This window comes from Labrus bergylta, chromosome 1 (genome assembly GCF_963930695.1).
Source record: "Labrus bergylta chromosome 1, fLabBer1.1, whole genome shotgun sequence".
NCBI lineage: Eukaryota > Metazoa > Chordata > Actinopteri > Labriformes > Labridae > Labrus > Labrus bergylta.
In genome coordinates, this window is record NC_089195.1 from 29,369,559 (window position 1) to 29,394,025 (window position 24,467).

General features: G+C 41.4%; 3 protein-coding genes across 7 annotated transcripts in view; 2 read left to right on the forward strand and 1 right to left on the reverse strand.

The window, feature by feature from the left end:
* Positions 1–284: 284 nt before the first annotated feature.
* Positions 285–4,155, reverse strand: emp1 (epithelial membrane protein 1). Its single transcript, XM_020647697.3, has 5 exons — positions 4,024–4,155; positions 3,021–3,112; positions 2,645–2,744; positions 2,254–2,394; positions 285–879 (listed from the first exon to the last, which is right to left on the reverse strand). Exons 2-5 carry the CDS (start codon positions 3,093–3,095, stop codon positions 719–721), a joined length of 477 nt encoding a protein of 158 aa, XP_020503353.1. The 5' UTR covers positions 3,096–3,112; positions 4,024–4,155; the 3' UTR covers positions 285–718.
* A 6,916-nt stretch (positions 4,156–11,071) lies between these two features.
* LOC109994381 (uncharacterized) lies at positions 11,072–21,002 on the forward strand. The gene is made up of 20 exons (XM_020647690.3): positions 11,072–11,575; positions 12,018–12,167; positions 12,552–12,667; positions 12,761–12,944; positions 13,243–13,355; positions 13,440–13,745; positions 13,869–14,007; positions 14,388–14,512; positions 15,389–15,644; positions 15,861–15,988; positions 16,091–16,187; positions 16,301–16,423; positions 16,703–16,875; positions 17,155–17,252; positions 18,681–18,808; positions 19,055–19,235; positions 19,442–19,586; positions 20,504–20,581; positions 20,821–20,867; positions 20,956–21,002. The coding sequence occupies exons 1-18, from the start codon at positions 11,167–11,169 to the stop codon at positions 20,576–20,578; spliced, it is 2,946 nt and encodes a 981-aa protein (XP_020503346.2). The 5' UTR covers positions 11,072–11,166; the 3' UTR covers positions 20,579–20,581; positions 20,821–20,867; positions 20,956–21,002.
* A 1,860-nt stretch (positions 21,003–22,862) lies between these two features.
* rbfox2 (RNA binding fox-1 homolog 2) overlaps positions 22,863–24,467 on the forward strand; it is a 37,239-nt gene continuing 35,634 nt past the window's right edge. For 2 of the 5 annotated variants that reach the window (XR_010666854.1, XR_010666853.1), the window contains exon 1: positions 22,863–23,903. Coding sequence is in view for 3 of the 5 variants with exons in the window: in XM_065958696.1 (XP_065814768.1) it covers positions 23,652–23,903 (252 nt within the window). In the remaining 2 variants the exon portion in view is untranslated. The remainder of the gene's footprint in view (positions 23,904–24,467) is intronic. The other 3 variants (XM_065958684.1, XM_065958689.1, XM_065958696.1) reach the window with 2 other exon arrangements.

Below are 24,467 nucleotides of genomic sequence, written 5' to 3' on the forward strand. Positions count from 1 at the left end.
TCTTAAAGGGACAGTTTGACGTTTTTGGAAATGTTTCTATTTTTCTTCCTGAGATTTTGATGAAGAGATTTAATCCACTCAGTATGATGCAGTAAACAGGAAGCTACTGACAGCACCAGAGGCAGCTAACATGTTAGCATACAGACAGGAAACTGCTGTGCAAAGGTAACGAGATAACACAGCACCTGTTGTTCGTTTTAACCAGAAACATCCACTTATTGTCCTTTTGAAAAACTAAATTACAAAATAGTGAGTGTTTAGAGACTGTTGTTTGGACTAAGCTAGGCACGTAACCTTGTTTCCCATCCTGATGCTAAGCTAACTGTCTTCTAGTGCCATCCTTAAACATTAACGGAAATGAGCGGAGTAGATCTTCTTAGCCAGCTCTCAGCAACAAAGTGAATAAGTAGATCAAATACTGTGAATCCTCCCGTTGAATATTTCCCTATTCTCTCTTGAAGAGAAATCTAAAGTCAAACTGTCGAGCACTTCATGTCGTGTGTCCTGGCTTCTATTCCAATCTATAATATTTTAAGTACACAAATGGCTCTAGTTAGCATTTGAACATCATTCCCACACAATTTCCGAGCTGCAAATGTCGTTCAACAATCTTTCTTTTGACCTATTCTTGAAACAAAAATCCTACTGTTTAACCCCCCCCTCAATTCAAACAGGGAATCTGATCCCAGGCCCGCCCTTGTTCCTCTTCTCCTCCCTCTCACTCGCCCTTCTTCCGCAGGACGAGGTAGGTGACTGCTAGGAGGAAGGTGAGGACAAAAGAGATCCAGGCCAGGACGTAGGAGTGTCCGTACCCTCCCTCTGTGTCGTTGGGGTGAAGCTCCGCCGTGTAGATTGAGGCTGCGATCATTATACAGAGGCCTGCGGGGGAGGGGGAGACAACTTTGATATACACGAAGACGAGACAATCAAGAGGTTCATATATTCCCTGATTTGTGATTGAGATCAGGAACACAAGAAGTAGAGAGACGACCGAGTCTACCACTGAGCCACAGCTGGCATTCCTTTGAATAATTGGCTGATGGTGGGACTAATGAAACTCTAGGTTGTGACATTGTTGTGATTGGATATATGACAAACCATTCAATGACATAACTTCAGACTAGGGCTGAAAATAAATCACAATATGAGCATCCACAATAAACAAATCGCAAAAGTGTGGATCCATCACAATAAATAAGAACTCTTATTTCATGGAGACAAGCAATGCTTTTACATAACACCCACTGAATAGAAGCCTGAGTATGACGTCCATGATCTCACATCATTTTGATGCAGTCATATTTATTAGTGATTATTTAGTGGTAATAAAAAGATGCTTATTGGATTTTTTTGGGGCGGATTCAGACGAGACATGTAAACAGCTGCAGCTAAAGCTAATCCTGATTCTTTAATGTTAGTATATTTATCACACCATATGTCAATATTGAACATTAGTATTGTTTTTATCAGTTCATGCAGGCCTAGGAGAAAACAGCCTCAGGTGTAAAATAATCAAATTGCGATTGTATGATTCATGTTAATTTCCTATATTTTAGTCTACATAAACTCACCGCATGCATTTAGAATAACTTCCTGTTTCTTTTCCATATTGAAAAATATCCCAGAAAGAAGAGAAATAGCAGCCGTGTGTTCCAGTATCGTTCAGCCACACTGCAGACATTATCTGTCTAAGTCTAAGACACATTACTAAAATATATATTCCTGTATTGTGATTCTATCTACAGCTACAAATACTATCCAAACAAACATTACAGAGACTGGAGGTCAATGTTAAAACTACAATCTGAGTGTGATATTTAGGACACATTAAGGCTTCAGTTAAGAAAACCATCAGCAGTGAAAGTCCATCAGGTCTGACCTTCTTCAGCTTCATGTAAAAACTGCTGATTTAGAGTTTAGTTAAACTGAGAGCCTGCAGACTCTTGATCACCCCCCCCCCCCCGTGTCTTTATCAATGTTATCTCTAACACTACATGCAGACTGTGCATGCTGCCTCCATAGATGAAGTGTCTAATGTGGTGTTAGTGATGCCAGCAGAGGTCAGACATGCTCTCAACACGTTTGCTCTGGCAAATAAAATAATCATTTTAACGAGTTAAACTCACTCCTTCCATATAAAATAGTTTCAGTGTAGAAACCCTGAGGTCTTGAACAGTGTACAAATATCAGCTGGCTCATAAATCAATATTTCTTGCAGCTGCAGGTGAGGAGGTTTGACCCCAGGTTACTTACAGGCGATTAGCTGGAGCACGCCGGTGAAGGTGAACCTCTGGCCTTTGGGCAGGGTGAACAGCTGGGCCACAAACACAAATAAGGCCAGGATGGCGAAAACACAGGCCAGCACCGAGGTGGCCTGAACCGCCTGGAGGAACTCTGCAGCAGCAAGATGAGAGCACAGACACACAGTCACAATAACACAAGGAACAGATCGACTCATACCATTAAACTGATCCAATTATTATTGACAATGAATTATAATAGCAGTTTCTTTTTTTGTTTTAATCACATGACCAGTTCTGTTTAAAAGCCCGTCCCTTTCTTTATCTGAACATCTGGAATGTCCGATCAAGTCAACATTTAAACTTTATTTTGAATCCCATTCCCAATCCCCTCCATATATTACCCTCTGGGTAGTTGTTCAGGTTGGTGTAATGCCAGTCTGAGCCCGTCAACACCCACTTGCCCCACAGGTCAGTGGACACCGTGTTGGTGATCCACCAGGCCTGAGGACAAACAGGAAGAAATCACAGGTAGCATGAACATCAAGTAAATGTATAACAACGTATGTTTTACTTGTGATGTAAAAGTCAGTATTGAAACACTGTTTGTGGCTGAATACATGAACACACTTCGACTACACTACAAGTGGTTTGATAGCAGTGCTGTCCTGAGCTTTAGAAGAGAAATACATACTGATAGAGGTGTGTTTTGTCTGTTAATAAAAGTTGAGGGTCTTGTGTTCTCAATGCGTGCAACCAAAGAAAATCAGATCCACTCACATTATCGATGGTGGCCACCAGCAGCAGGATGATGGTGGTAATGTGCACAACAACGATTCCAGCCAGCACCAACATTGTGGCCTTCTGAAAAACTGATAACAGGGAGAGGCGGAAGGATGCACGTCATTATTTATTTTCCAGAAACAGAGTTATTGTAACACAGGCTCGTGCACGGGGAAGCATCCACACACACACACACACACACACACACACACACACACACACACACACACACACACACACACACACACACACACACACACACACACACACACACATGTCCCAAATGAATACTGTGTCAAACAAAAAACACACTCAGCCTGAGAGGTGAGCTGTGACATGCAAGTCCAAACTTGCCCCCAAAAGTGAATCACACACATCTGCTGTCAAACTGATTCACCTCTCTGAACCCTCTGCTAATGGATTCACGTTTCAAAACGTCACACCAAGAGGGGGGGAGAAAAAAAAACATGTAAACAAAGAGTAAGAGGGTTTAAATGAAACACCGTCCATTTGTAGTGAGGGGGAAACACGAAGCCGCCTGCTTAATGACCAAACTTTAATGGCCTTCGTCTGTTTCCGTCGACAAGAAAGGCGCATTTGTTTGGACGGTGTTAGGGCATTCCCATATAGTGCCGCTGCGTTACACACACACACACACACACACACACACACAGGCCCTGCTTTACTATAGACAACACCTTTAAAAAGAGCGCGAGAACACCACAACCAAATTAAAATCCAACAAACAACTAAAATCTTAACTCAAAGTATATAAACACTCGTATCTTCTTAACTCTGTGATGATGTGAAAAGTTCAGAATCGCGCGTCCTTTGTGCCATTTTTGCGCTTAAGGTCAAATCTATACACTTCTGAAAAACAAGCTCAATGTTTAGCTTTTTCCTGAACTTCACACAAAACAAAAAAAAATCACACAAATGAATCACCTCACAGTGCACAATTAAGACTTCAGATAATACAAACAGCGTGGATAAACGTTACCTGCAAGCGCTTTAACGCGGCACAGCCCGGGAGATATTTGGGAATGTGAGACACAGTAGACCCACCCAGCTTTGAATTCACAGCACACACATCACTCTGTTTTCCCTCTCTCTATTCCCTCTCTTTCCTCTCACCAGGCCCCACCCAGAAAGTTTACTTTTTTTTTTTTCCCCTCCTCAATGAAATCTCCAGACTAACCCAAACGGTTTCAGGTTGCACCCTTAAACTCCAAACGCTGCGCAAAGAGCAGTGAAGACTTCAAAATGCATCTATTAAAAAAGTTTTTTTTTTAAACACCTCAAGCCTCTGGATGTGCAGTGATGTTTTGGCTGTTATTATTCCTCAAATACCCTCCCTACAAGCTGCTTCAAAATGATTTCTTCAGTTTAGTGTCTCACCTCTGTGCCTCATCCTGGCCACATCGGCTTCAGCTGTTTCCTCATGAATATGAAATTATGTATGGACAGATAAATGGCTTGCAGAGCTGCGCTAATGGGTTTTTTTTTTTCCCATCCGCCTTCAGACACATTTGCTGGTTCATTATGCAAGTATAATGACTTCAACAAAGCTGGGACATTAAGAAGCATCACAGACAGCAGTGAAGTGACACCAGAGGCATCTTTCCTAAAGTTGAAACACACTGAGGAAATAAAGAAATAGGATATGAAAGTATTGCTATTAGTTTGATTCGTTTAAGAGAGACACATTATTATCAAGCTCATGAATTTGAAGTGCAGTTTTTCTCTCCTCACACTCGGGTCCTTAGATTTTGCTGGGCGATACAAAGTGGGATCAGTGAAAATACTGCAACACAACAGGAGCAACTTTAACACTGAGAACACGGGGAAGTATTGGAGAAGCTGAAACAGAAAGAAAGATGTTTGTTTGAAAAAAGTGATGATCTCAAAGGGAGAATATTCTGATTTGTAAATGATGCCAGTGAAAACGTATACAGCTCGAGTAGAGTGAGTTTTAAAGCTTATACACAATCAGGGTCCACTCCAGACCGGCCTAGCTTTATTTGTTTATAATAAAACAGCAGATGAAGCAAAAATCCTCCAGGGTTTAAATGAGGTAATAAACAAATAATGACTCACAAAATAAGGACGCAGAAGAGGTTACAAATAAACGCTTGAGGTCATATAACTGCTCTTTATGTGAAATGATTTGTTAAAGTGTTATCCTTTATCCCTTTTTTTTATTGCCAAGAACATTTACAAATACAAAGAATCTGACTAGATGTTTGGTGCAAAACAATCAGCAAAGGTCTAACGCAAAAATAGTAAGAAGCTATAAGACAGCAGTGCACCTGAAATAGAATAAGATAAAATAGAATAAGCAACTTTAAATTGTATAAAATAAAAATATAAAAGCACTTTAATGTACCAAAGGTGCACTGGAGGAGCTGTTCAGTCATGGAGGAACACGTGAATGATTAACAGTGAAAGTATCTTAATCTCCTCACAGTGTAAACAGAACAAGTCCAGTGTGAGTTACTGTGACGCATAAAATCTGTTTTAGTCTTCACATTACGGTAATGCTCTCTGACTGTGGGGCTGGATGAGATATAGATTATAGATGACATATTCACTAAGCTTTTACATGTGCTCTACTTTGACATTCACGTCCTTGGTATTTCCACATGACACATGCAGCAGCAGCCCGAGTCTTTACTCCAAATGTCATTAAAATAAGAAGAGTAAGAAACTTGTTTCTGGCATTTAAACTCATTAGTGGCCTACGAGACATTTCGTTTTAACTCTTCATGCTTCCTTTGTCAAATAGAAACACAAAAGGTTAGGACTGAGCAGAAAAGAAAATCTAACTTCTGACTGTTATTTCACACAGCCAACACAAAGACGAATACAGCAGCTCAAACAGAGATATGTGTAATAGAGACTGTCAGGTAGGAGTTCCTACTGGCTGCAGTCATATGATACCACGGTATTAGGGGATAAGTGGGCAGACACAGTCAAGCCTTTTATCACCTGTCTCAGCTGAGAGAACTCGAGTAGTTATAAGTCTACAGAGAAGAAGTGTACAGAGCTGGATGGTTATTAAGTTAATGATATCAGAGACTGTTCTTCACACAAAATCAGAGTTTTTCACTGTCATTCAGTTTTTCTTCTAATGCCACGTGCTACTTTTACTTCATTACATTTCAGACAAAAAGTTGTTTTAACATGAACACTAGAGGTGGGAAAAAAATCATTTTATGAAGAAAAAAAAAACGAGATTCTTATCTTCTGAGATTTTAAACAGATTCATAACTTCCAAAAGTTTTTTTTTTTTTTTTGGGCTAATTAGTCGCTCCCTGCTAAGTGCTAATGCTAGTTCTTTCACTCAGTAGAATGCCAAATGGAGCAGCAAGAAATTCAGCCAGTCTGACAGATGACTGGAGTAGATCCTGAAGGATGTACTAATTCAAAATTAGACCTTAAATCCATGAATCCAGAATCGTCTTGAATGGAAAATAGATTCTGAGACCCCAAGAATCGAAATCGAATCGTGAGACACCCAAAGATTCCCAGTCCTAATGAACACCTTATCAGTCAAGCTTTCGTTACTTTGTGATTTCTGAACACTTTGTACGAGACACATCATGAGTTTATAAACATAATGTTTTGTATTAAATAAATTATCCTGAAGTTGATTCTATAAGAGGGTTGAGACAGGATTCATTGGAACTTTTTAAATATTTTTTCAGTCCTTGGTCATGCAAGAATCATTGTGAAGGCTTCATAAACACCTGATCCCACATACTGTTACCATTATTACTGTCACTGTAGCTTTAAAAATATGTCTTATTCATTACTGTTGTTGCTTTATTTGGACTCTATCCGTCTCTTTCTTCCTGCATCTCGCTCCATCCCCAACACAGTTTCAGCTGTCTGGTTCTGCTCGAGGTTTCTGCATGTTAAAGGAAGTTTTTAATCAGCCATTGTTACTTTGCTAAATGTTGCTTCACGACTTATAATATCACATGTTTACTAGAACAGCCACAGGGGACATGTTTGTCGAGTTTAGTGTTTTAACCCTTTATGTACACTTTCTGTGCGGGACTTTTAAATACTTGCAGAGTATTTTAGGACAAAGTGTCCTTTAAGCCCTTTACTAAGGAACTGAATCTAAATGCTTTCATCCCAACATGCAGAAAATAAAACAGTAAAAGAGCTTCTTGTTCTAACAGGACTCAGATAATCTGTGTCTCTGTCTTATCTCCCCTCAGGCCGTGGTCTCTCACTGAAGACCACATGGACCAGGGGCGTCTTGATCTGAATACTACAAAGGCTGCTTTATCCTCCTGGAGGTGAGACGAGGAGAGATTTAAGTACGTTCTTTTTATTTTGCTGACAGAACACATTTACTCAGAACGAGCAGACCGACCTGGAAAAGCACCAGAATAAGGAATTACACTAACACGTCCCCACTCTCTCTGCTCATCTGTGGCCGTTACAATAATATGAAGCCAGTTATTTATTTATTTATTTTTATATCTAAAAATCTGTGCAAGAGTGTGGGCATGTGAGTTTATGTAATTTTTCGATACATGTATGGGTTTAAGGTCTGAAACTGTTTAACTGTTACTGTATGTTTCCTTTGTGTTTATAAAAAATGGCAATAAAAATATTGGAAAAAAAAAAAAAATGAAGCCAGTCAAATATCCAGTTAACGTGGCTCAGTGCCGAGAGCAGGGAACGTACAGAATGTACAGCTACTGTGACAGAAGTTCAACAGGAAGTCGAATGTATTGCTTCTGTGGTTTGGCTTGGATCTACACTGAGGGCTATACGCTCTCATACTAATGTTTGTATAGTGTCATTAATGAAACAATCTGTAGACATAATGTAATAAGCAGACTCAAGGTGACCTTTAAATAAAACATGAGCTGCACTTAAAGTAGAGGATGAAGAGGAGACGGTTTGAAAGATTCCCTCATAATGATCTATTTTCTCCTATCATCGGGATCGGCCCTGATTCTTCCAATCGAATCTGAATCAAGTCACATAACATAATAACAAGAGAAAGCAGTAAATCACAGTCTTTAAAAAGCAGGACCATGAAATGTTTCATATGTTTGGCATGAAAATGAAACTTCCTCTGCCAGAAAACATGTGACCAGCTGATTTCTAAAGTAATTTAAATCCAACAACATTTAAAGACATACTCACTACCCTGCAGCTCTCTTCTTTCCTCCTGCCTTTGTCTGAGCATTGCTTCATTCTTGGTGTGTAGACACCTGAGGATCAGAGAAACACTGTTCATCACATCGTCCACATACAATACAAATCACAAGGGTCACACAGACCTGCTAGAGGTCAAAGCAGAGCAAACACATGTACAGAGCAAACTTACATGATTATCACAGCATTCAATTATTTTCTGTCAATCCACAAATGATCATTTGGAGGAAACACGTTAGACAAAAATGACCCAGAGAGACAATACAATAGTTCCTAGCTGTGATGTAATGAAGTTGTAGTTTAAGTATAGTACAGGCACGTCATATTGGTACTTAGGAAGAGATCTTAATAATGTATTGAAAAATCCTCGATTGCATAAAGTGGAGTGAGAATTCAGGAAAACCTCGGAACAAAATGTTGTTCTAAGGTGAAGATGAAAATCTGATGCTTTGCTCTGTCATTGAAAGGTGATAACACATTCGAGGCCATCACTGGGGTTTCGGTTTTTAGAAGGAATGATTTCTTTCAGGCTCTGTGTCACACAGCTTTTTGCAATACTGACTGTGTGCTGATAGAGTGGAGCCAGCGGAGTAAGTCTCTGTTTTCATTACAGTGCAGCTGAGATGAAAATCATGGCAGAGCTGTGTTTTTGTCAGGGCGTGTAGGAAGAGAGTCGACGGAAGTACTTTCCCTGGCAGCGAGTCTGAATAGAAGTTAAGATTGAAACCATCTGACCCTTGTTGGTTTGTCATATCCTCACAGTAGTGAGTGGGTCCTTGCTTAGCCGTGCTTGTTCCCCTCAGTATGTCACATCTGAGTCACTGGAGTTTTCTATTCTCGTCACAACATGTCAGCCTCTGCAGGAAGTTCAATTTAACATCAACTGTGCAGTGGGTGTCCATCGCAGAGACTTTGGTTGTTGAAGACAAGTGGCTGCAAAATGGTTTTACTTATCACCTCGCTCGATATGTTTTAGCTACAAAATGTTTATACAAATTTTAAAAAATCACAAAGAAATCAAAGTGATGAACTCCTTTCCAAAAGAGGCTTGTTTTCAAATTTCAGCCAGGCAAGATACATGACTGAGTGTGCCATTGTGGATCTACCGGTGATGCCTTCATGTAGCACCACCATATAAACATTTTGGGTTTCATGTAAAATGTGTCAGACACAGATTCACCACACAAGAACAACTCTCAGGACTTTGACCACTCGTCTGACGTTCACCCAATGTTTGTCCTCCTCTTAAGTTTCTGGTGCAAAATGGTTTGTTTTTCTTTTGAACAGAGAAAGTTTTCATTTCATGTATTATACAGGAAAGTTTAACAGTAACACTGAGTTACAGTTTAACGGGCCTGACTCAGTTTAAAAAACTGGTTTCCAGCAGATTCCTGTTCTGTGGAACATGAAACATAAACCACAGTCATGACGCATCAAGACAAACACATTTACAGGACATTAGTATGAGCTAGGCAAATACAGACAAATAGAAAAAAACAGTACAATACTTGAACAATACATGAACAATTAATGAGTGCAGGTGTAAGTGTGAGAAGGTGTCGTTTGTATGTTCTAATGTGATGGGGAATGTCATTCCAAATTTTGGTTTATGTGTAAAAGAAGGACTTCCGACCATAGTTGTTTTTGTATGCAGGGTCTGGGATGAGTGCCTGTGAAACTGACCTAGTGAGGTACACTTGTCTCATATTATGTGTCGGTAGAAGTGCAGCAAATGTTGGTGAAGTGCTGTTTTTAATCTGAAATTAGTATGTAATGGCTGTGTATGTAATTCTGGAAAGTCAAGGCGTTGGAGCGTGTGAGTGCAAAGCAATGGTGTGACCACTTTGGGAGGTTACTGTGGATCTTAAGAGCTCGATAGTACAGTCGTGCTATTGGTTCAGTAATCTCCTTAGTGTTAAGTGACCAGGTTGGAAGACAGTAGGAAATTGATGAAAACACAATTGCATGTAGGTACGTTTCAGAAACAGAGAAGGACAGATATGATCTGATCTTACATATACATATATATATATATATACACATAAAGTTTCTGACTCAGCTTAGTAGTTAGTTTAGAGGAGAAGAAAAGGTAGACAGTTTTAAGGCACCCCCATCCCGACAGCCTTTTTGGACACTCCTCCGTTTGCCAGGCAAAAACGGCAAACCAACAGGTGTTGCAGCGATGGAAGCGGACAATCCAATGGGTTCAGATATAACTGATTCTACCCGACATAATAAGTTTCAGCATTTTTCTAATAAGCTCCACGGCCAGAAACGTGGGAAAACTAGAGAGGCTTTTGAAATATGGAGAAAAGTTAGAACGCAGAAAGGTTTTCAGGACCGATACAGCGCAGGCTAAACACTGAAGCTTCAGTATCCGCGACATGGCAACCTGCATCCACATGGACTGTGTCAGGGCTCGGGCAAATAGCTCTCTCCAGTGTTTTAAAAACTACATGTCTCCATGACTGTAGGAAATCTCCCTAAGTGGGCCTGAAAGTGCTCACAAGTGTCACAATATCCCCGTGTAACTTAAAGTCACCGTGTTTATTTATGGCCTTAAAAGGTCCTGAACTTTTTTTTTATTTACTGGAAGCACTTGTGTGGCCTCTAGAGACTCCTGATCCTGTAAAGCACATTGACTCACAGACTCTTCCGAATTTGCCCTCCACTTCATGACTCATCCCTGCAAGCCTTCACAAACCTCTCATTCACCGTGAAAACAATTTGTGATTAGTTACAGTTAAAACATGCTTGAACTAAAAAGTAAAATAGTTTCTTTTTTTTAAAAAGTGTGATGCGTTATATATACGGCTGAACGTGTCACTTTTCTTGTTATTGTCGTCTGTGCACTTGCAGCGGTTTCATTGGTCCACTCTTGATTGATCTTAATTGATCGCCTTCATGTTCAGGTGACGCCTCTAAGCACGCGTGAGCAAATAGCGTCAACAATCCAGCGATGTCTTGCGAACAGAAAAAAACAACTTGGTTATTAGTGGCAATAACTTTCTACTTTATAGCGTTTCGAGTAACTTATTCGGTAAGTTTAGGACAGCGGGAGGAGGATTTAAGGACTCACTCCGACGCCCAGCAGCGGGGATGGCGTCGGGTGGAGCGGGCTATCAAGAGCCCACGTCTGCGTGAACCCGTCCAGCCAGGTATCAACGAGCTTCGGCGTCAATCTGCCGGCTTCCCTGAAGGGCCAGTCCCGTGTTTCAGCGCAAGTACACCGGATGAAACTGACAGGAACGTCGTTCTTAATGGCTCTTCCTGGACATTTGGTCACACCAACCCAAGACCGAAGTCTTCATCCTCGAGCTCTGGAGATGGAGATGGAGATGGAGATGGATATCAAGCGGATTTTGCAGGTAATGGCTACTAAAGGAAAGCCTGTATGCTAATCTAAGCAGCTGAGGCCTCAGAGAGGGAAATGCATGCATATAGCTAAATGTCCAGTGACGTCACTTGAGTCAGCGTTGCTTGGTGCTGAAGAAGACATTTCAGTCCATATGTTTGTTTATTTGGAGAGAAAGGTGTATAATGTTCCTCATGTCTAGGATACATAAGGTAAGCAACTGAAAGCTGACAAAAACCCCAGAACTTTTTTGCTAGATTTTAGAGAGTTGCAATGTGGGTAATGTAGGCACCTGGAATCAAATAAAGAATCTGTCAATTAAATGTTGATGAGCTTCATTTCACACTGGTGAATTGGGAGTTAGAAGTGTTACTAGACTTTATTTTTATTTTTTTACACCAAACATGCGAGGATAAACAAACCTTCCCTTGTTTCCATGGTTTTTGTCCTTTTAGGTTTTGAAGGGGCCCAAGGGAAGGTTTTGGGCCGATCACTTGAGTCCAGTCCAGAGTGGCAGGCCATGAGGCCTTTGTTGCGCTGTGATAATAATGCCATGACCTTCACAGCATCTGGAAAAGGACTAACACACCTGTTACTTTCCAGCGGTAGGACATGTGGTGATAATTATGAAAAGTGATTGTGGAGTTCAGAAACTGTTGTTTTTTTTTTGTTTGTTTGTTTGTTCAGGATGGCAGTATTTATCACAAGAAGCACACAGTTTCCCGTACTTGTAAGGTCTATATTCAACATAACGATGACTGAAAATGGATAACAGCATCAGCATGAGAGTTTATAAACTTTTATTTTTAATTTACAACTTTTGTGTGGGCTAAAGTGTAAAACTCTACCCTCAAGAAACTCAGTAAACCCTACTCTTAGAAACTAGAAACAGTTTAAGCCCCCCACCCCTATCAAAAATAGCTTATCATTAGATGAATCATTCTAGTATCCTCACACTAAAATGAGTTGTTCAACATTTGTCTTTACAGGGGCCTCTCCCATCTCCCCCTTCCATTTACCTCCATGCTGTGGTTACTCAGTGAGGACAACATGGAGTTACCTTGAGATGACGGTGTCTTATGATGCATGTTACATCACAGAAGAGGTACCAGATGAAGCACCCATCTATAACTTCACTCCCAGTTATCTTGCATTTATCACCCCCCCCCCCCCCTTCTCTTGTTTATCTTTCTGTCAGACTGGCAGTTATGTGTTGCCCCTGCTGTGGCAGGGCCTCCCACTGAAGCTCTCCTGCCCGATGCCGTTGTCCATTCCTCCCCCGACACGTTCTCATTCTGGACTCTCCCTCTTCTGCTCCCAGCACGGCATGGCAGTGCAGATACTTTGGCAGGAGCACGAAATGCCCATGATGGAAGTAGCAGGTATGTTGCTGCTTTTTGGGAACAATTAGCGTTTTGATGCTGATTACAATAGTTGGCAATTTTTTAAACCTTGTGCATAGTACTTTATTACTAAATACATAGAATCACAACCTGGATGAATAAAAAAAAAAACTCCCTCCGATTATATACATTAATTTTGTATATATTTTCAGCTCAGTTTTACATACCTTTTTTGGCCTTTTTAAAAAGTAGTCCAATATAAATTCAGATTCTGCCCATGTTATTCACTGCACTGTTTCAAACTTGTTTAAACAAAAACATGTGATGGACTTTACAGTGAATGGATTCTGGGATCCATTTGTATCTGAGAAGTGTGCGTACCCCGTGCGCTCCTGTCCTGGAGCGCTTACCTTCTTCATCCCCTACAGTGCTCCTTGTTTCACCAGAATGGTAAGGTGTTTTATTTGAAATGATATTTGTAGTCTGCTTCTGTTTTTTCACCAATAATACTTGTATGTGATGCCTTTTTTCCAGGATGGTCTCTACCTCCAACTAATCTTAAACTGTCAGGGATACATCCTCTCTTGTCCATCTCCTCTTCCGTCTCCTGGGAATCCTCAGTTTCCATTTAACCCTGAACCTACCTCCACTCCACCTCCTCCTCTGCCTCTAACCCAAGAGCAGGTTGTTCAGTTTCCTCAATACTTCAATACCGATGACCAGACGCCTCCCCAGGTCTACCCTCCTGGCCTAGAACATGACAGCCCACCTGGGTCACAGCCAAACCCCCAATACTCTTCCCCACCTCACCAGGAAACCAAAGCACTTGGCCCAGAGCTGGTAAGATATCCGCATCAAATTCTCCCCACCCCACCAGCTCCTCCATCTCCACCAAAACAACCTTTAGGTCAATCACAGCACCCATTTTATCCGCCTGCCTCTCATCATCGTTTTTATCCTCAGACTTCTTCTACCAGCACTTTTCCTACTGCATCTCCTCCCACCAGAAGTTCTGAAAAATTGACCCCAGTTCTTCAGTGTCTGAAGGACAGGATGGTTGTTTTCCTGCCTTTTGCTCACCCAGATTATATCCAGGTTAGAGGTAAGTGTATTTTAAATCAGTGCTTCTCAAAGTGTGGGGCAGGTGGCCAGGGGTAACATATAGTGTGCAGTGTTTCCAACACTTGTACTATACCTGGGCGGGCTGCCCAGGTATATTTACAGCTGTCTGTTTTCATTGTACTAATGCTGTTTGCCAAGAGCCTAAAGGCCCAATTCAGCTCCACCTCTTTTCCTGTTTCTATGTAGACCGAAAGTTAGGTTGAGACAGGATTTTCCAACCACCATCCCAATTTCCAACAGTGAATGCCATTTTGGGGTTTTTAAATCCTTTTTCAGAAACCAATGGGTGATGCCACTGTAGTGTCTATGCTTTATACAGTCTATGATCAATATTCTAACATTTATTGTTTCTGACATCAGACCAGGGGAAGTCATGGCTGCTCCTCTCCACGGTGCCACCACAGTGTGGCTTCATGCAGCACGTGGCTAAACACTCTGGGGTATTCCTTCAGTCTCCTCTGCCTGCCTGCTACAGCCAGCAGAGGGTGAGCGAGTTTGATACACTTTGTCAGCCTATACAAATGTGTGATCTTTATCTTATTGCTTTACTTTAATCAAGTCCCTGATTTTTATTTTTAATCAATAATTGGATTTTGTTTATCTGTTACAGTGGGGAAACTATTTAAATCAAGATTAATTTTCACATTATTGTTGACATTTGAGATGGTCCCAGTTTCATCAAACTATTCACACGGCAGCACTTACACATTTTTTGTTTGTATATAAATGTTAAAAAACAAGCATTTATTGACACGGCGTAATATTAATAATGCCACAGCTATTTATAAAGACATGAACTTTAATTAGAAGGTTGTGATCAATACATGCAATTTATCGGGAACAGCATGAGTAGAGCACTGACTCAGGAAACCACAGAGGGAATGAGTAATAATCAGCACTGTCTTTTTCATCATAACATGAGAGGCAAACTTGGTTGTCGGTTTGGAAGCGCTGTTTTTATTTATTATTATAAGTGTTTCTTATTCTGCTTTTCTTTATATGGATGGATGGTAAAAATACTTCATTCATGTAGTCTAACACAATGAGCTGTCTGATGCTGGTGGTTTAAACCACATGGATTGTCCCTAAAGAGATTTATGACACCACTCCTGCTTGTGTGTATATATAACTGACGCCAGCAGTTTTTCCCAGTCAGCGGCTCATTTTTATGATTAATCCCATATGGAATTTGCATCATTCGCTCTGCATGCATCTGTGCTGGGTGTAGTTTTTTTTTTCTGTTCTGTGCAAGTCAAATGTTGAGAACTCTGTTTTTGTGTTTGTTGAGCTAAACTTGAACTGTAGCATGAAGCTGTGCATGGTCGTTCACGCTGACTTTATTGATCTCTCTTTCTCTTTAGACTCCCACGACCATTTCCTTAACCCTGAGGTTCTGGGACCTTTCTTTGGCTCAGTATAGGACCGTTGACCTGCAATGCCAATATGAAACTATTCCTGTAACTCCTGCACCATCACCGTCCCCTACCCCTACCCTACCCAAGACCACCAAGAGAAAGCCTCACTCGCCCGATGTCCCAAAGCCTGAAGTGGTCTGTCACTCCGATCAGATGAATGTTGAGCTCCCCTCTGGTCCCATCTCTAAAATTATTGTGAAGGGTGTGTGTGTGCTTGTGTATCATGGTGTATATGTTCTGGGTGCATATGGTTGCCATCATACCTGCATGGGTTGAATTTAAACATAGTTCAGGGGGGGCCATTAGCTTTTGTTTTAATATGGTAACACTTAAACTTTGATTCTCTAGCTTTAATTGTGCTGTTTAAATTCTCGTCTAGAAAATGATAAATCTTATAATTCAACATTTACTTTTTCAGACATCCAAGGGAACCAGATGAACCTCCGTGATGCCCCAAAGCACTGTGGGTATTCTGCAAAAAAAGGCGACGATGGCAAAATCCGTTTGAGTCTCCAGTTGCACTCACGCTGCCACATGAGTGTGCAGGCAAGTATTGACTCAGATTTCACACTGAGCCTGTGACCTTTTTGGTATATTTGACCATTTGCTGTGCTATTAACTCTTCGTATAAACATGTTTCTCTAAAAGGATAATATGTATATCATCACCATCTACTACACGGCAGCAAATGAGAGACGAGAGGCTCAGTTTTCCTGTCCAGTCATCATGAAAATCCTAGGACAAGGTAGATGGATTTTATCTTCACTCCTCTGAAAGGCTTTTCAATTCACCAACGTCCTCTTGGCCATCCAGAGTTACTTTAACCGTGGGGCTGACATTTGTCGTGCTGTCCCTCAGAGTGCAAACTTCCCATCGAACAGCATCTCCCCTGCGGACCCGACTCTGTATCCAAGACACAGTGCCTCTCCAAGGGCTGCTGCTTCAACAAGAAACTCCGTGCCTGCCACTACCCCATGGATGGTGAGCTGCAGTTTGTGTCCCCCCCACCCCACTGACATTTTGGTGCCACTTGGCTGAGTTCAGTTGAGCTGGTTTTGGTTAGAAAATGTAACCGCTGCTGGATGTGTGAAGAGGCACATTCAGTGCCTGCCTAGCGTGATTCAAGCTGGCACTGACACAGATTGAGGAAAGGGTAAAAGATACCTTGGGTCTCATTATCAATTGCCTCCTGAGATTTCTGACCTTTTTAATTGTCTGACATTCACATAACCGTGCTTGTGTATCTGCGTCTTCCTCCAGAGTGCACTGTCGACCGTCACTTTGTCTTCTCGGTGCCTGCCTCCCTCACTGAGCCCCCTCTTTCCCCTGCCCTGCTTGCTACTGCTGGTGACTCGCCCTGCAAACCTCAGAAAGTGACGTCTAGCTACGCCTTGTTCAAGATCCCGATGGACAGCTGTGGGACACGCAGAGTGGTAATGAATTAAAACGTATCCAAAAACAATGGCAAGTGGATTGCTTGTCTGCTGCGGTTAATGGGTTGTCGCGTTAAAAAAAAAAAATCTTGTCATGTGATGTTCCATGTTTTTCTTAGCGTCAACATACCCATGCAAAATCAAAACAGACAATGAACTGAAGGTGCAACAATTTCCCCCGAGCCAAACTATCTTAGTTCATGTGTCACAGTTCCTTGAACAAACAGTGTTTTCTTGTCATCAAAAACTAAATTCCATGTTTGTTTCTGTTTTGTGCAGATGGTGGGAAAAACCATGGTCTACATAGTGGAGGTCATCAACACGGTTCAGACACTCACCCTCAACTACGGCACCATTACAAGAGAGTCTCCTGTCAGGTCCGGCCAGAAACTTTGATCATAAGAATACAACTAAATGTTAAGAGTTTCTTTCTTACTACACACTTAGGGCCTGATTTACTAAAGCGTGTGTAAAAATGTGTATAAACTTGATATTTGCCATCAGATGTGCATACTGATCTACTTACAGCGTGCACTGAGGATTGCCTCTTTCAAATGTGCACGACAACACACATTGTCCATGAAGTACGTTTGCCTTAATGGATATGCTATATGGGCCGTTTCTGCCCTAGAGTGCAAAATTCTAGGAGGAGAAAATAAGTTTATTTATTACAAGCATTGCGATTACCTATTCTGGAAATAATAGCGGGGAATGTCACATTGTGTTTTTTTTATTTACCATTGAAAGGAAGATGCTAGTCCAGGTGCCAATTGTTACAAACAGATGGCTGCTTATTGTAGCAAGGAGAAAACAAAGGCACAATTAAAGAACATGTTTTTTGTTTTTTTTTCTTCAAATGTAAACATGTTTGGAATGACATGCATTTATTTTGTATTCCCATTCTATAATCTTTAACGAAGAAAAGCACCATCATGAAACACATTTATTGTGGCCCATTCTGAGCCAATTCAAACGGAACATTAAAAACCAGTAAAACAGGCAAAACCTTAGTTTGAATTCTACCACCTGCACAATCTTTCACAATTTTTCCTAGTTGATCACCCGCAAAGTGTACATCAAGTGTTTTTCTTGCTACTTGGAGGTTGAACACAACATTGACGGATCACCTCAAGTTAATAAGAAGAAATGGTTGCTATTCGACATCCAGCTGTTACTATGCAGAAATCTAGTTCACTTGCGCCCCTTCACACATGCACTGCACTTCTAAAAATATCCAAACAGTACTCTGGTAGGCTGCATTTAAGATCATCAATCTCTGCATCAGCTGACTTTAAGTGGTCCATTTCCTGTCAGACCCTCTAGCAAAAATTCTGCATGGAGCGAGTAGGCGTGTTGATGAGCCTTTTCACGTAGCATTACAGTCATAGCTTTTGCATTGTTAGAATAAAAAATCTGATCAAAGATTCTTTGGAAAGGGAAAGATATAAGTTAATGGGAAAAATCTTGATATACACAAGACCGAGATTAAGTTTAAAAACAGTCTGTAAGTTTGACACAGGAATGCGTTTGTACTTTGACAAACATGGTCCATAATGAATTTTCCTGTTTATTCTGGGAGGAAACTCAATTAATTGAAGCTGACTCTTAATGCCGGTCTGACATTGACTGTCTTGGCAGAATGTACTTTTTATACCGATGTTGTGTTTAGTAGTAAAAGATGCAACTCAAGGATCCCTTCTGAATGGGCCTTTCTTTTCTATCTTCACACTCAAATATGAAGGCAGAAAAAGAGAGCAAATAAACTGTATCTATTTTCAGCATCATGTGTTCTGTATCACTTTCAGGTTGTTGGTGGAGTGCCGGTATGTGCCAAATACTGTTCTGAGTGTGAGCTACATGGTCAAAACTCCCACACTGGGACCTAATGTCCAGTCTCAGGCGGTGTTTGGAGTCCAGCTCAGGATTGCCAAAGGTGGGTGGTCTTCATTGCAATACTAAAAAAAACTACTTTTTAAATGCTAGGTTTTAAATGTTCTGCTTGTCGGGTCAGATGAAAACAATAATAGAATGATACATATATTTTTATCAGATATATTGGCAACCTACGAATGCTTGAATTCAATCGGGACAACAACAAAAGAATGTTGGTTTAAATGCGTTTAAAGTTTGGATTCAAGTGATAACATGCTGCTGTTTCAACACACTCTTTCAATCTTAGATGACTTGTACACCAGCTACTACCCTCAGTATCACCAGCCCCTGCAGATGTTGCTGGGGAAACCCCTTTACTTGGAAGTGCGACTGCTCAACTCCCCGGATCCAGATTTGGTGCTGCTGGTTCACTTCTGTGTGGCATACCCCCGCTCTGGCAAAGCTGTGTGGCTGCTGCTTTACAACGGGTACGTCGGAGCATCTCTGATGTGAAGAAAACAAAAATGAAAAAGTCTATTGAGCTCAGCAGAGGAAGACATCGGTGCAAAAGGAGCCAACATTCACAAAAATATCAAATTTTGATGATTTTTTTTTTTTCTTCGAGAGGTGACATTAAGGTTTTTTTTTGTTTTTTTATATCTAATGGTCTAACTCGTGTGTTTTTAACATGTAGATGTCCAAACCCCTTGGACCCGGCTTTGCAGAAGGCTGTTCTCGTAGATCCTCTACCGCCCCCTCTTCAGGCTCAGACCCGCCGCTTCACAATCACCACCTTCCAGTTCCTTCCGGATGCTGAGTTCAAGGACCCCGACGAAGAGGTAAGGATAAACAGTGGCCCTACAGTCCTAGAAATAATGATTAATACATCTTTACTTTATTAAGTTTGTTCTATTTTACGGTTTTGTAGACATCTCACAGTATGATTTACTGAATTTACATTCCAAGAAGCTCTTGTGCCATAAACTAAATGTGGAAAACTTGTGCAATTGTAGGCTATATGAAGCTAAGAGACAGTTTAGCATAACATTAAATAATTAAAATGAGGGGTAAATGTAGGTCTGGCTCCATGAATGGTGAAAACTACACCTACCAGCATCTCCAAAGAACACATATATATTTCAGTTTCTCCATTTCATCCAAGTGTAAAACTGTGTCAGATTGTGGATTAACAGTGGTTGTAAGGTGCTTTTATATGTATTTATTTCTTACCTTGATACAGTGAGATTATCTGATTCTCCTTGTTTGCAGCCTTGTATTTAATGACCATAGGCTATATGTGAGTGATATAAATCTTGTGATCAGAATTTTGCTAAGAAAGTTTTACCTACAGTTTTATGTTTTTATAACGAGAAGAGAAAATCTTGTCTGCTGAGTGCATTCATTTAGGACCCAAGATTGAATTATTCTTGTGTCAGAGTAACAGTTGGAGGGCAAGATCTCTGTCTTTGTTTGTCAAAGTGTGTGCCTTTCCACTTAGAATAAATACAAACTTGCCCCCCCCCCCACCCCTCCTCCCGTCTGCTTAGACACAAAATCCATGGAACACTAAACCATTGACATCTGTGTCCCTGAATCTCTCGAGTCAGCATTCATTACATGAAAATGTGGAGAGGCCATTTCGTAGGCCGCATATTTTGGCCAATTCTCAATTTGCAACAGCTGTTTGTCATAGTACTTTGCACGCTCTCATACCGGACAATACATCAGAGCCTGCTGTACTTTTGCCTCCTCCCAGATCTACTTTATGTGCTCAACGGAAATCTGCTCACCAGAGGATGGGCCCTGTGTCGAGGGATGCTTTGGCCAGTGACCGGTAAGAAAAACGAGCACTCTGTCCTCCCATTACCCTCCACGCCCCTTTTTTTTTTTTTTTTTATAATTCTGGAAGATCACATGAAAACACCCATGAATGAGTCCCATTACAACACCCCTGACTGCAAACAGCCTGAGAGCCAGCAGTGGCTGCAGTTCCACATGACAGCAGGACAATGACTTAGTAATGAGGAGTGTTTTGAATTATTTATCAAGACTGATCCATTTCCTGTTTTCCAGTTACAATGTGGAAGAGGCTACACGTTTGTGTGGGAGATGATGATCTGGTAAGCTATATGTTTATATGTTGAGCTCATGTAGAAAAGGGGGGAAAAAAATTACATTTCTACGCTGACTATATTTTCTATTTTTCAGGCTTCTGACATCACCCCTTGAACCAACAATAAAAGTTCCTAAAGGTCTGAGAGTGTGTTTTTGTTCCCAATTTGGCCGCCACTAGATTTTACAGCAGGAAGTGGCTCACCATCAAAATGTGGGAGGCAGCATTGTTTACATGAACATTTGGCCCTTGTGGACTAACTATCTGAGACTCAGACGGTCCCTCAGACTGCGTAGGTTTACAGCAATACATTATAAATGAAATGGCAAGAAAAGGGGATGTTTTGCATCTATCCAATGATCCATAGGAGAGGGAAATGAGGTGCTACACATCAGTACTGTCGTTGCATCTGAAATGGAACTTCAGACTATTTCCAGCCGAGCTCGCTCACGCAGTTATAACCAGATACAGTTGATTTGAAGCACTGAGAGTAAAGGGAGTTTCTCTGTGCTGATCTCTCCCCTCTGTCCTTTGCTGGTCTATCACAGTCTTCAGGTAACTGTCTGTTAATTTGATTAAAAACTAAACTACGAATAAAAACGAGGTGTGCTAAGGCATCTATTGACGCAAAAGCTCTTGTACCATTTTTGATCTTGTAACTTAGTTTTTTTTTCCTCTGAAATAATCTAGCAGTTAATAAATAAGTGCTCACAAATTGCTTCAGGGCACAGTGAACTTGGGCCCTCTAGTTCCCTGCGGCAGACCTCCACATTGCTAATCCAGCCACACCTTTCTGTAATCCAATCAAGTGTTCAAAAAGTTAATTTAAAGTTTACAGTGAGTTTTATCACGCGGGACAATCGTTTAAATGTGATGAAAACATGTTTATTCATTGTGGACTTGAGACCGCTAATTGGGGGCAACAAATGACTTGGCCGCCTGTAAGATAAGAAACAGACCTTGCAGCGTCTTTGGAGCTCGCTCACTGATAAGTCCTCATTTGTGACCATAAAATGAGAGGATTTGTGTCGTGATTTTCATGTTCAGAAGGTTGGAGTTCAGGAAATCACCGCTCCCAGCCAAGAAGAAATAGCCAAGTGCATACCCCCATAAATGTGGCTGTTTTTTTGTTTAAACCAAGCTGCTTGTTCTGCTCTGCCTGAAGTCTTTGGTGCTAAACTATTTCAAAGCAAAACAACAAATTGTATTGTAATTGTATTTAAAGAAATGTATTGTTTCTAAAGGACATGGTGGCATATATGACATAAGGTTAAATACATATTTAGTAAGCCAAACCACATCAACCTCTGCAAGTCAGAATCATTATTTTCTTCTGATTATAATTTGCTGCAGCAAATTGGCTTTAAAGATTTCTCTTCTCGTGGTAGCCTTTGACCACTGGGTGTCATCCAAGCAATAAAAATACCAGGAGAACATGAGGTACTCCATGCTGCATGACTCACAGCTGGGCTTGTGTGAGAAGACCTTGGCCTGTGTGCTGATTGTGTAATGAGTTAGGAATGAAATCTTGGGTTTGCTGGACATGATAAGCACACACTCTGCTGTTCCGCAATAAAACAACGACCACTGCAAACAAAGAAGAGAAATGTGGTTTTTATAGAAACAGCCTGTGATTTGAAATAGTTCTTAATCACCGGTGTGTCTTTATTTAGAGAGAAAATAAGCATTTGGATTAAAGATTTGGGTACTGTAAGAGCACGACTGTATTTCAGAGCTTTTGGACCCCCCCCCCTCCTCCTCACACACACACACTCACCTCTCAGTGAAATGTATGGAGGCACTGCGGCATACTGCGTGTGTCTGCAGGCTGCATGGCTGCCTGGCTCAGCGTTCAAACGGAGAGCGGAAGATAGGAGGAGGGGAATGACTACACCAAGAGAGTAGGAGGAGGGAGGGAGGGAGGCAGGCAGGGGAGGACGATTTCCTTTCTGTAACACACACGCTACAAGATCACACCGGGAAAACGGAGAGAGGAAAGGAAATAATAGGCGAGAGAAAGAGAGGGAGGGAAGGAAACACCGCAACCTGCCTGTTCGTCCGCTGCTTGTTATTGTTTTTTGTTTTTTTTTTAAAGTGAAGGTTGGGGGGGGTTGAAAAACAAATCGTCTTTTCTTTTAACGGAGACTTGCGGACTAACATGGGGGGAAGAGAGAGCTCCTGACGAGGATTGACTTTCAGTGAACCTCTGCTCTGTGGTCAATAGACAGGCAGGAGAAGGAGAGAAAAAAAAGAAAGGCGACAGGGAAGACATGTTGAGGGGCTTCTCGTCTTAAGGGCTGCGGTAGGATGTTCATGTTGTGCTGTTAAAACAGAAGAGATTTTTTTTTTTTTTTTTTTTTAAACGTGAGCTAATGGAAATTGGGCGGTAGGCTACGCTCGGGAGCTATTGTTTTGGTCGGTGTTTAATTGGTTTGTTATGAACTGAAAAAAAAAGCGTAGGCCTCTTAAGAAGCCCTACAGTAAATAAATACACGACCAAACAAGGGGGCTGCATAGCCGGTAATTAGCCTGCTTACATTTAAGGAGACATCTTTTTTTTTATTATTATTAAGCCGCTGTGTTTCCTAGTGAGGTCAAATAAGCGTTTATTATATGTGTTTTGCAGTGTTCAGATGATATTTTTCAACACGGAGCCAACACATTTCTAGACAACTCAACTCTTTAAGGGGGTCATGCGAAAGGCCCAATAGGAAACGCAGTAAAGGAAAGCATTATTAGAATATTTTAGAGAGGTGTGTGTGTGGGGGGGGGTGAAAAACACGATTTTTAAATGTTAATGTCGACCGACGTTGCATCCATTATGCTGCCTGTGTCCCGGGGTCTCATGGACCGGGATAGAGAGCTGGAAACCCTCGCCGGGGTGCATCCAAACGCGGGCGGAGCTCCAGCGGTCGTCCGGGGCATGAAGCGTGGAGACCCGGAGCCCGACGTTCAGACAGCGGCAGCTCTGGTGGACTCTGCCGGGGCGGAGTGCAAGCGCCCCCGGATCGACGGCTCAGGGGGCATCGGCGAGGTTGGTCAGGTAAGGAGATAAAAAAAAATAAGGAAGGGGAGGGGGGGTTATTCTTTTGTCCACATGCAGTAACGCAGGCAGCGTGGTGCACGATGCTATTTGTGTGTATGTTGAGAATATATAATGCATTTATCTTATCTTGACTTATTGAGTTATTCCAAAGTGGATTTGTGTCACTTGTCTATGTGAAAACTGCAGATATATTGTAGCAGCATTTGCAGCATAAGCCCCCCCCCCCCCATTGGCCCAGCATAGCATCTGCTATCGACTGGCCATGACAAGCACTGCAGGAAACACCAGCACATTTCACAGCTGTAGTAAATGGCTACATGCTGCTAATTCAGATGAAAGAGAGGACTGCAAATGTGAGAATGTAATCCACCATACATGATGTTCACAGGGCTGTTTAGCAGCTGCAGTATTGTTGCAGCTCAGACATTTAGTTAAGGTTTTATGAGACATGTTCAACAGTCTCATTTCTTATCTATCCAGGGTTAACTGATTGCAGCTCGGGTATTATGTTGCTTTAAAAAAAACATCCACAAACAGCGGCATGTGCTTTATGAATATCTG